Source organism: Dermacentor andersoni, chromosome 3 (assembly GCF_023375885.2).
Source record: "Dermacentor andersoni chromosome 3, qqDerAnde1_hic_scaffold, whole genome shotgun sequence".
Taxonomy (NCBI): domain Eukaryota; kingdom Metazoa; phylum Arthropoda; class Arachnida; order Ixodida; family Ixodidae; genus Dermacentor; species Dermacentor andersoni.
The window spans coordinates 36,825,036-36,835,792 of record NC_092816.1 but is presented as its reverse complement, the minus strand read 5'-3'; the positions used below and the strand labels follow the sequence as shown (position 1 = coordinate 36,835,792).

The window sequence follows — 10,757 nt, the reverse complement described above, 5'->3', positions numbered from 1 at the left end:
TACGCAGGTCGTTGAGATAGTTTGCGAGGCATGGAGGCGGACAATGTCTCTGACGCCGTCTGCACATGCGCACGTGTTTTCAGAAGCGTCCACAGCTGCACACAGCCCTCTGCTTCTGCAAACCTAGCTTTGCCAGGTCTGCCAAGCAGCTGGTCACGTAAGGCAATAACGCATGAATAGCTGGCTCCATACTCTCCATCAAAAGCTACTCAAGTACGACACACAATGTGGCAGCCAGAAAAGAGACCTGGGACTTTTGAAAGTACAGTGCCGTGGAAATTTTGAAGGCAAATAGAATTGCGAAATGTACGTGAGGGTACACCTTGCGTCATTCGAGGCAATCGATTGTTCAGTACTAATTACCGGCATTGCTGTGGGCCGCCAAATTTTTTTCTTGAGAGGACAAAACTGAAATTATTAACAGCACATCGCCTAAGCTGCATCATTAGTTTCTATCATAAAATCGACATTCTAGAAAAAAAGCAATGCACTAAACCATGGAAATTAATACTACAAAAAAGCAAACGCGCTTTCACAGTTACGAGAAAAAAGTGCACTTCTTCACTGGGTTCATCGGTGAACCGGGGCTGCACCGGAACGCGCCAGTGAATCTCTGCATCTGTCGTAGGGGCACATTGCAGGTCTCGCCGGTGCTGTTCGTGGCACAGGTCATGAGGCAGTAAGTCAGGAAGAAGACCTGGTCATTGGTGTAGTCGGCGAGCCATTGCAGTCGGTGTTGGACGTGCCTGCGGTCTTTGATGCTAGCCCGGCGGTGCGCAATGAACGATGTGGTCAGTGCCGGTGCCAGGGGGAACAAGGGCGCGAAACGAACCTCCCGCTGGTCGCGGCTACCAGCTGGCAGCGTCTTCGCATCAGAGGTTGTGCCACTGCCTCCAGACTTGCGGTCAGATAACAAGTCGCAGCCGACTCGTTGTGTATAAGCTGGGGAGTGCCACCAAAGCTCTCGCTTGCCTTCTCCCGTGAAGAGGACGCCGCGCTTGTCGAATGAGCGCACGATGCACTCTGCGATGAGCGTGCCGAAGCTGCCATAGATCATGGCTGTTGTGCCACTCAGGTAGAGTGTGGGAGGCTCCATGGCACCCAGAGATATGTAGGCGATGTTGTAGTAGTAGTCGTATCGACTTGGCGAGCCGTCCCCGAGCCTCCTGGAGTAAACACTGATGAAGTTGTCGTGGACGATGAGGAGCCGGTAGGCTTCCGCGACTTTGATGTAGTTTTCCAAGAACGAGGCGGCGTTACTTGGAAAGTCTCGGTATAACCGAGCCAGATCGACGTCAGAGAAGAAGTTCTCCTCTGGCATCGTGTCCAGAGTCATCGCGTCGATTTTGACGGTCGCCTTACTCTTGATGGTGGCGTCGATCCACTCGGCGTCTTCGAGCTGCTGCTTGATCGTCGTCTGAATGCTCTGGTGGAAACGTGCGAGTTGGCCACGCATACTGCTGCTGTAGCGCCTATAAATGTGGCTGGCCGCAATCAGCAAACCGAAGTTGCCGGCGGTGTACTTGACGCAGGTCAGCTTCCATATACGCCTGCCAACTTTAGGGTCGGACCTGTAACGCAGCTCTGGTTTTCCTGCGGCCAACCAAAGGGACGTTCGGAGGAACACCAACGATAAACCTTCCATGAGCGTCTGCCTCTTTTTCTTGTAGTTCTCAAGCAGGGTGTACACGCTCTGCAGTATTGCTTCATCTTCCAGAGCAACTGGGCTGTCCGGTGTCCACGTGAACTGGGGACTGTACAGCTTGTTCAGGCTGCTGAGCCAGTCGTACCCCCGTTTGGGCATCAGCTGCTCAATCTCCATCATAATCTGCGTGTCAGTCGTGGCACCCGGTGGAAGTTTGAGCGCGGCATTTATGATGTCCTCCACGGTGCTCTTCAGTTCCTGGATGCTCGAGTCGGACGGCGGCTCGACCCCGAGTTCACCGCAGTGCCGTCTGACGACTTCGGCAAACGTAACTGGTGTCCACGTGGGATCCGAAAATCTGCGGCTCAGTATGCCACGCGTAATGTATAGCGTCTGCGGCCTCCGCTTGTATGCAGGCAAGGCCTCCAGTTGAAAGAGGAAGTTGATGTTCCAGGTGATAGTAAGGTTCAGCAACGGGAGCAGCGGGTCGATGGCCGATTGTTTTTTTTCCGGCCACAAGAAACCTAGGCCCTGCTTGAAGTTCATGTAGAGTTCTTCGTCGGTCGGCGTCAAATTGCGTAGCTGGATGCACTTGAACTTGTAGAAGTCGTTGCAGGGGTCGACGCTAGTGTCCATGGCCTCCTTGAGCTTAGTGGCATGCCTAAGGCAATGGGAAGTGTTGCAGAACACTATGGTGGCATGTGGCTTGGACCATATCATGATCATCAGCAGGGCTCCACTGGTGAGGAACCGCACTATTGCATTGGTGACCATCTTCTTGGCATTTGAATGTTGGTGACGGGTCGTCATGTGGCTAGTCTAAAGAAAGAATGAAATAAAGAAATAGAGGTGACCTTGTTTTATAGGCTGGTCGCCGCATAGGTACACAGAAACAAACTATCTTATAAGGCTACGTAAGAATTCAGTGCAAACTCCGCACACATAACTGGAGTGTAGCTGCCTTCCACGCTCCGAAAAGTATATACGAGGTGTGACACAAAAGAAACGAGACTAAGTGTGTAGCTTGAAAAAAGAGTGGAGTTGGCAACAACTGTTTTGCTGACATCGTCCCACACACCTGCCCTATTCATGCGGCCAGCTTCGGCGGAACCGATCACGCCAGTTGGGAGTGCTGCGTCATTGAGTGAACATGTGCAACTGCATTCTGCTGGAAAAATGTCTGATGTAAAAACCAAACCGTGAAAACCGAACTTTGTCTCGTGCACATGTGTTTGAATGGTGTAAGCGGTTTTCAGGGGGAAGGGACAGTGTGGAAGATGATGAACGTGCTGGGCGCCCAAGGTCAGCGATTACAGGCCAAAACATTGCCAAAGTTCGTGATGTGATCCGTGGTGACCGAAGATTAAGTTTTCGTGCAGTGGCGGGGTTGGTTAACTTGGATAGGGAAGCTGTTCAACGCATTTTAACGGGCAAATTACACATGCGGAAGATTCGTGCGAAGGTTGTTCCAAAAGTTCTGTTCGATGACCAAAAACAGTGCCGTAAGGACTTGTGTGTGGACATGTTAGAACACATTGCAAACGAGCCAGATTTGTTGGAATCTGTTGCAACATATGATGAGACATGGATTTTTACCTATGACCCAGAAAGTAAGCACCAGTCAATGCAGTCCAAGTCCCCAGAATCCCCAAGACCCAAAAAAACCACGCATGTCAAAATCAAAATTCAAGGCAATGTTCATTGTTTTCTTCGACATTATAGGAATCGTGATGATTGAGTGGAATTCCAGTGGTCAGACTGTTAATCAACACTAGTACATCGAAGTACTAAAAAGACTTAGTGAAAACATTTGAAAAAAAAAACGGCCGTGGCTTAGCTTTGTTAAGCCTGGTGATCGCGAAGCAATAGTGTCCGTAGCGCCCCTGGTGAGAGGAGCGGGAGTTAGGCCGCCGTTGGTGGCTACCGCCTCGCCCCGTGTCTGCGTGAGATGGGGCCCCGTTTTTACAAAGCTAGTGTGGCGTCACACCGACCGTAGCGCCCCTGGTGAGAGGAGTGGGAGTTAGGCCGCCGTTGGTGGCTACCGCCTCGCCTCGCGACGGCGTGAGATGGGGCCCCGTTTTTACATAGCTGGTGTGACGTCACTCTAGGTCACGTGGTGTGACGTCACGCAGCGAGGTCACGCTAAAGGTCAATGGTGCCTACCACCGCCTCGCCACGGAACGGGCTGAAGGGCGACCTAAAGTAGTATTGCTTCGCAATAAAAAATCGGCCGTGGCTTTGCTTGGTTAAGCCTGGTGATTGCGAAACAATAGTAGCGCCCCTGGTGAGAGGAGCGGGAGTTAGGCCGCCGTTGATGGCTACCGCCTCGCCTCGCGACGGCGTGAGATGGGGCCCCGTTTTTACATAGCTGGTGTGACGTCACTCTAGGTCACGTGGTGTGACGTCACGCAGCGAGGTCACGCTAAAGGTCAATGGTGCCTACCACCGCCTCGCCACGGAACGGACTGAAGTGCGACCTAAAGTAGTATTGCTTCGCAATAAAAAAGGTCACATTTGTGGAGTGATGGATGGCTGTTGCACCGGGAGAATGCACCCGCTCACACGGCCCTATCTGTCAAGCATTTTCTGACCAGCAAAAAAATTAGTGTGATGGGGAATCCTGCTTATTCGCCTGATTTGGCTCCATGCGACTTTTTTTTAATTTCCTAAAGTTAAATCTTCCTTAAAGGGAATCCATTTTACCTCAGTTGAAGAGGTTCAGGCAAGAAAGGAGAATCTCCTGAAGGGCCTTCCAAGTACCTTATTTCAGAACTGTTACCAGCAATGGAAGCACCGAATGCAGAAGTGTGTGAATGCTGAAGGGGACTACTTTGAAGGTGATAATGTCTCAGAGAACTGATTCTGTGAGTACAATAATTTATTGCACCAGTCTCGTTTTCTTTTTTCGCACCTCGTATAGTGCCCGACTGAGGCAAACTCAGCGCTTGACCTCTGACACTCATGCTAGCTGGAGTCTGCTGGAGTAGCTCAAAAGTGTAGCTATTGTTCTGCTAATGCTAGGCTTATTGGAAAATGAACGTTCTTATGTATCTAACTGAAGTATTCCCTTTGCCTGAATACTTATACTGCTATCTCCAAAAAAATTGGAATTTCATCTTAAAACCAGTGACATGAAGGTTTATCTATGTCAACATACGGGAAAATTAGCCGCCTTAAGGGGCCTCTCACCAGGCCCCATAGCAAATTTTGGTTATACGCTAGAATTTATACAGTCATTTTACTTGACAGTGCGTAGCGTTCTAGAATTAGTTTGCAGCATCTTTGGCAATGGCAGTGAAGTTATTAGTCCTGTATTTGATCCCTCAACAAATTCTATAAGAAGGATGCTGAGCTACAAAGGGACATTAATTATAAAACTGATTCCTTCTCTATCAGTCAGTTATCATGGAACGATATCGAAAACACCACTCCTAACACGATAAGACGCTTAGTAAGCCAGAAGGAGCGCAATGGCAGAATACTGGTGGCGACGCCGCCTTGAAGTTCTCGTACCAGCTGCTCGCTGTGACGTCATTTATTTTAACAGCGTCCTTTAAAGGCCTATTGTGTTGTGGGTAAGATAGACTACATTGTGTTCTAAAGAAACTAAATGTTGAGTATGACGAGTTTCAGGAAATTTTTCTGAACCAACGAGGTCTAAATGCGAAGAAATACTTAAAAATTCGTGACGTCACAGTTATCTACCGGCATGGGGATAAGGCGCGAAATTAAAAAACTGGAACATTGGCCTTCATTTCTTTCTTCTAATGATCAACGCGTTGTTTAGAAATTAAGAACGGAGTTTTTTTTTTTAGATAACGCTTTATCCTTCCAGACTGACTCGGTTGCTTTTCAGTAGCAGCGCTTATGTGAATACGACAATGGCTCATCGCATCGCATTTCGTGCACGTCCCATTCATGCAAATAGCGGTAATGCGGCAGGGGGCGAAGGCAGCGTGGCCATTTCTCCGCGTTGAAAACGGTGTATGTAAAATTAGGAGTGTGTTTATTTAACCATGTTTATTGGTATGCCATTAATTTTGTTGGAAAAGCGTATGGCGCGATGCTGCAAAACTGGACAACAGGCAAGGATCAAAGGCGAGGTAATTCTGGGATGACCGCAGGAATGCTCAAAGTGCATCTGATAACCTACGTCAACAAGGGCTTGTAAGACAACCTAAAGCAGCCCACGTCTTGGAAAGCGTGCCTGTATGCATTACCACGCATTTTTCCTGTGTTATGTAATGTGCAGATAAAATAAAGAAGGCGTTTCCAAGCATGCGCCTATTTATTGTTTCTTGTTTATGGAGTTTCCTTTGAAAATATAAGTGATGCCTGCCAGCAAGGATTTCCATGAGTTCCTCACTTGACCTGGGAGAGGCTGTATTAGTCGTGGCATGGTACCCGCGATTCATTTCGCTTGCTTCTGGCTGCCAGGCAGAGAAATATCGCTACATATCCCCCGTCTTTATCTTTAAATAGAACACCCAGTTTTTACCACCAGAATGAAAGAATTTAGTACAGCCCGTAAATGTACGATCCTATGTATGAAACAGACCAACGAGAGGTGGCGCCCTCCATATAATTTGCCTATGCGTCCGTCTCGCCAGTGGTGAATCACGCTTTGTCTACAGTTACGCAAGATGTATTATAATCCGGGCCAGCATTGGAACCAGTCTGCTTCGACAGTCAAGTAGACAATATTGAGTCTAATTAATGGAAAGCATTTGGAACACATCCCTGCGAAATTATGTCACCTCGCTAAGACATAATAATGTAATGAAAGTTAATATCTCGATGCTCTAAAACGCTTCGTAAGATAACCTAAGACAAACACAATATAGCAGGCAACATTTAGGTTCCGGGTTACCAAGCAGGCTGCTCAGCCGCCATCTTGTTTTGACAGCAGAGTATCCTGGATCGTATTTGACTACGATGTTTTCGCGATGCTGTCTTGTTTGCCACTTTTGCCGGGATAGATGCTGTCTAAATTCCATGGAGTCAATATCACCATAGGAAAAGCTTCCTATGGGGCCCATGTATTGAAATCGGTAACCGCAAAGGCGCCGCCATGCGTTGCCACTCCGTGCAGGCGCAGACGACGATGGCGCGATTAAGGCCAGACGCGCAATCAACGTGATCCTGATCCTCACTCACTATAGTGGCACCATCTGGTTCCGGCACATGCAGACGCATGCTTTCACGCACCGTGAGTTTTACATACATATTTTATAAATACCCATCCGGTTTTGCTGAAAAATATATGGCATGAACTTTACAGGATACCTATACGTACGTGCTACTTGTAAATGCTTGTTCTTGCATAACAGTTTGAAGGCTTTCTAGTGTTGCAAAATGAGTCGTTCCAACATGGCGGCGCCCTAGCGGTTGCCGCTTTTTTCGCCCAGCATAGAGTTAGTGTTCTCACTCTATGGTAAGTTTACGCCGAACTAGCGGCCCCTGCTGGAAAAACATATACTGATATTAAAGTTTATGCTATTGTTGGTTGCATGCGGTGGAAATATTGGGACACAAATGCGTCATAGGCGTCGGGTTTTGAACATCACCTATTAGAACACAATTTAAGATGACGGCTGTCCGCTTTGCTTTAGCGTTCACGGTGAGTATTCGAACACTATGGCATGGCATGGTAGGCATGGAAGCCTCGTTGCAGACGATGCTCCAGACGACGCGCTGTCTGTTCTTTCACGCAGCTGCGCACGGCTTGGGGTGTTGTCTGCTTTCGTAATTTTTCGTTGCTTGAGGCTTCGGCCACAGGATATCATCGTAATATTTAAATTTCGTGAGCTTTTATTGAGAACCGCGCCTTAAGATCAGCTGAGAAGTCGGTGCTGATATTACGATATATTTGATGCGCGCGACTCACCGCTGTTATCGTTGTAGGGCTTGTAGCGGTTTCCGGACCCTTCGCGATCGGGTTAGCCCCATTTTCCTGGAGTTCCATTTTCTTCGTTCCTGGCCTTCCATCCTTCGATTTCTGGCTTTTCTAAACAGATGTAAAGAAAAAGAAAAATGCGATGCACTCCTCGCGTTTAAGCCAACAAGTACATATATATGAGCCAACAATGACAGCTGCATGGAAGACGCTTTAACACAACGTCATGTGCTTTATATACGCTGTACTTGTCTTTTTTTCGTGGGGCTGCCTGTCTGTCGTGGATACCAGTAGACACACGGACATGCACAGTCGTCATCAAAGTGAAACGGAAAGGACTATGTTTCTTAAAACGACTATAACAAGTAATGCATGGGTTCAAATCTGGGATTATTTATACATGAAAATAAGTTTTCTTGATGAAGTTTTAGTCTCACTGAACGCTTTTTTGACGAGCACGTGTGTTTAGGCCCCACGGAGAGTCTAAAAGGATATTTAGGTGTTACCTTTCATACTGACGGGGACTGTACATGTTGCATGCACAACATACACACTTAATACGAACTTAATACGAAACAACACACTGCTCATGTGTTTTCAGCACTCTGATAATACAAACTCTTACGAAATATTTGCAATAGTAGTTTTTCTATAAGTTCCGACCGTAAGCACGTAGGAAAAATAACACGACTTTACTGATGCTTCGGCCGGGGTCCGGCCTTCCCTTTAAAATATATACAGGGTGTCCCAGCTAACTTTAGCAAGAGCTTAAAAGTAGCGAATGCCACGTAGCTGGACATAACCAGGTTAATGTATGCCGTCGCTTGGAGATGCTCCGAGTATATGAAATGAAAAAAAAATCTATCTGAAAAGTAAATATGAGTATATAAAAGTGTATATGAAAAAAATAACCAGAGTATCTCCAAGTGACGGCAAAGAACATTACCTTGGTTGTGTCCAGCTACATGGCATTGGCATATTTTTAAACTCTGGCTAAAGTTAGCTGGAACACCCTGTATATATCGGTAAATTATAATTACGCGATTGCATGGTTGTTCCGAAAGCAGTACCTCAAACACAAGTTTTCCCTGTGGATCGTTCGGCCCCAGGACTACACATACGACGTGCGTCACCGTGCTGGGGCACAAAGCCAGCTTGAGGACGCTTTATCACGAAACCCAATCGACGAAGCCACCCCGCGGACCAGCGAAAACTGGGTCATGTTTTCTCAAAAAGACCTGACAAAGGCCCAACGCGCCGACAAAGGTTTCGTTTCCCTCATAAAATCTACTTTCAATGTGTCCGTCGAAATGCATTGGCGTTCCATTTACATTTTTTAAGAAACCGCTGTTTTATGCATTGAAGTACAAAATTAACTGGAACACCAACGCAGTTCGACGGACATTTAGAAAGCTAATATCTCGAGACCGGTGCTGCCCAGAGAATTCGTTCCAAGTGGATACGCCTTGCAAACTCTGCTGCCATAATTCGTAGGTTTTAAGTATGTGCCGTAAAGGAAATTTTAAAAAATTAGTGTAATTACGTTAAAATTTCAATTTAAGACTCCATTTCTCGTAGAAGTAATGGCCGCCTCATGGAGTAGTTTAGATGAAGGGTTACAATTGCACTATCTGCCGTAGGCAATCAAACAATTTGGTGCAGCTACAAAAAACCCTGCATATGGTCGACGCTCGCGTTGTAGTCTACCAAGACTAACGCTTCTCGACATGGCTTCTCATCTGACATCGAGTCGCTGGACCGTTATGAGGAGGATCACAGTCCGCTCGCCTACACTCCACAACCACGATTCGACATGCTTGCTGACGTGCCCGCCTATGGGCGTGCGTGGCCTCCGAGACGTACGCAAATCTCGGAAGCTATGGGGCGTGTCGACATGAGCGTGCGAAGTCGCCAGCACGTCAACCAACACCTCTCGGTGTAGCGACGCAATGGCACCCATCGCAGAGGTTCACTTCGCATCAGAATTTAAACGGGCTTAATGTGAGTCATACTTCACAGCTCCCGAGCTGACCTGCCATTGTTCGTCGCAGTGTTAAATCCTCCAGACCAGCCATTCACAAGTTGTATATAAATTTCGCTTTCCTGGCTAATGTGGGTCAACACTTTTCTTCGCTAACGCGCGTCAAGAAACGTGCCACGGCCACACTAAAAAAAAAAAAAGAACTCTACAGACGTTTCTTGCTGAAGTGACAGTCTGTGCAGCCTGTGGAGTTTGCACGTGTTGCCCATTTATTAGTGTCTACAGATTGACTGTGGACTTCAAAAGACCAATGTTTCGCACTGACGACTTTTGCCTGTAGGCAGCGTATAGAATTATGTAGACGAAACCCTATAAACGTGACAAAGCTGTCCTGAAGGCTGCAGAATTGATTTTCACGAGGACGCTTGCCCGCACTCACTCGTTTCGATGACGTGCTGGACGTGGATGATAACCTGTGAGACTCTGAGCGCTTCCGCTTCTGTAGAGCCTGTGCGGCCCTGGCGGCCATGGTGGACCTGTACGGCGAAGCAGAAGGCAGGTGCAGGAACGTGGTGGCTATGGCTGCCGAAGTCGACGTGCTCGTTCTCGGTGACGCTCGATGAGACGGCTGGCAGGCTCGCGAACCCTTGTCTCGCGAGCTCGCGCTCTCTTCTTCTTCTGCTTCTTCGTTCAGAATTTTGGCGCGTATCCACGCGGGGAGGGGGCGGGGATTGGCCATGATTCTGAATGGAAACATGAATTTCTTGCCTCCTGTTAATTTAACGATTTCGACTATGTATATTTAATTAAAAGTGATTATAAATTATGTTTCGGTCGTTTTCTTCAATAGTCGTCATACCAATTTTGGCGAAGATGCTACATAACGAAAATAACGCGATTCAGTGTTAATAACGAGGAAAATGTGTTCTAACAGGAGAGTCTCCCGGTTGCAATGACGTACTCATTATTGCGACTCGGGGTAGCAGACGAGAGATGGACTCTTAAGGCGGAAGAGGAGGAGACGAAAAAGCTTTATAGAATCTGTACATATAGCAGGTAATAGAGCGTTTTAGTTTAGGGGACGCAACCGCATGTGCAGCCCCAGACGTAGGGGTCAGCGCATGCGCAGTACCGGCGTCCCTAGTTCTTGCGTGCGCCTTTGCGTCCCTAAACTAAAACTCTCTAATAGCTTACAAGTAGCGGTGCTGAAGAGCGCACCAGACCGACGGGGCGGC

At 47.6% G+C, this 10,757-nt stretch overlaps 1 protein-coding gene across 1 annotated transcript; it reads right to left on the bottom strand.

Annotated features, from left to right (window-relative positions):
* Positions 1–538: 538 nt before the first annotated feature.
* Positions 539–10,261, bottom strand: LOC140216495 (neprilysin-1-like). Its single transcript, XM_072286813.1, has 3 exons — positions 9,962–10,261; positions 7,533–7,652; positions 539–2,464 (listed from the first exon to the last, which is right to left on the bottom strand). The coding sequence occupies exons 1-3, from the start codon at positions 10,259–10,261 to the stop codon at positions 539–541; spliced, it is 2,346 nt and encodes a 781-aa protein (XP_072142914.1).
* Positions 10,262–10,757: the final 496 nt, after the last annotated feature.

Coding starts and splice junctions, on each gene's coding strand:
- LOC140216495 (XM_072286813.1), bottom strand. CDS start 10,261: ATGGCCAATCCCCGCCCCCTCCCCGCGTGGATACGCGCCAAAATTCTG. Junction 7,653..9,961: donor CCAGCACGTCATCGAAACGA/GTGAGTGCGGGC, acceptor ACATCTGTTTAG/AAAAGCCAGAAATCGAAGGA. Junction 2,465..7,532: donor GCCCTACAACGATAACAGCG/GTGAGTCGCGCG, acceptor TTCTTTCTTTAG/ACTAGCCACATGACGACCCG.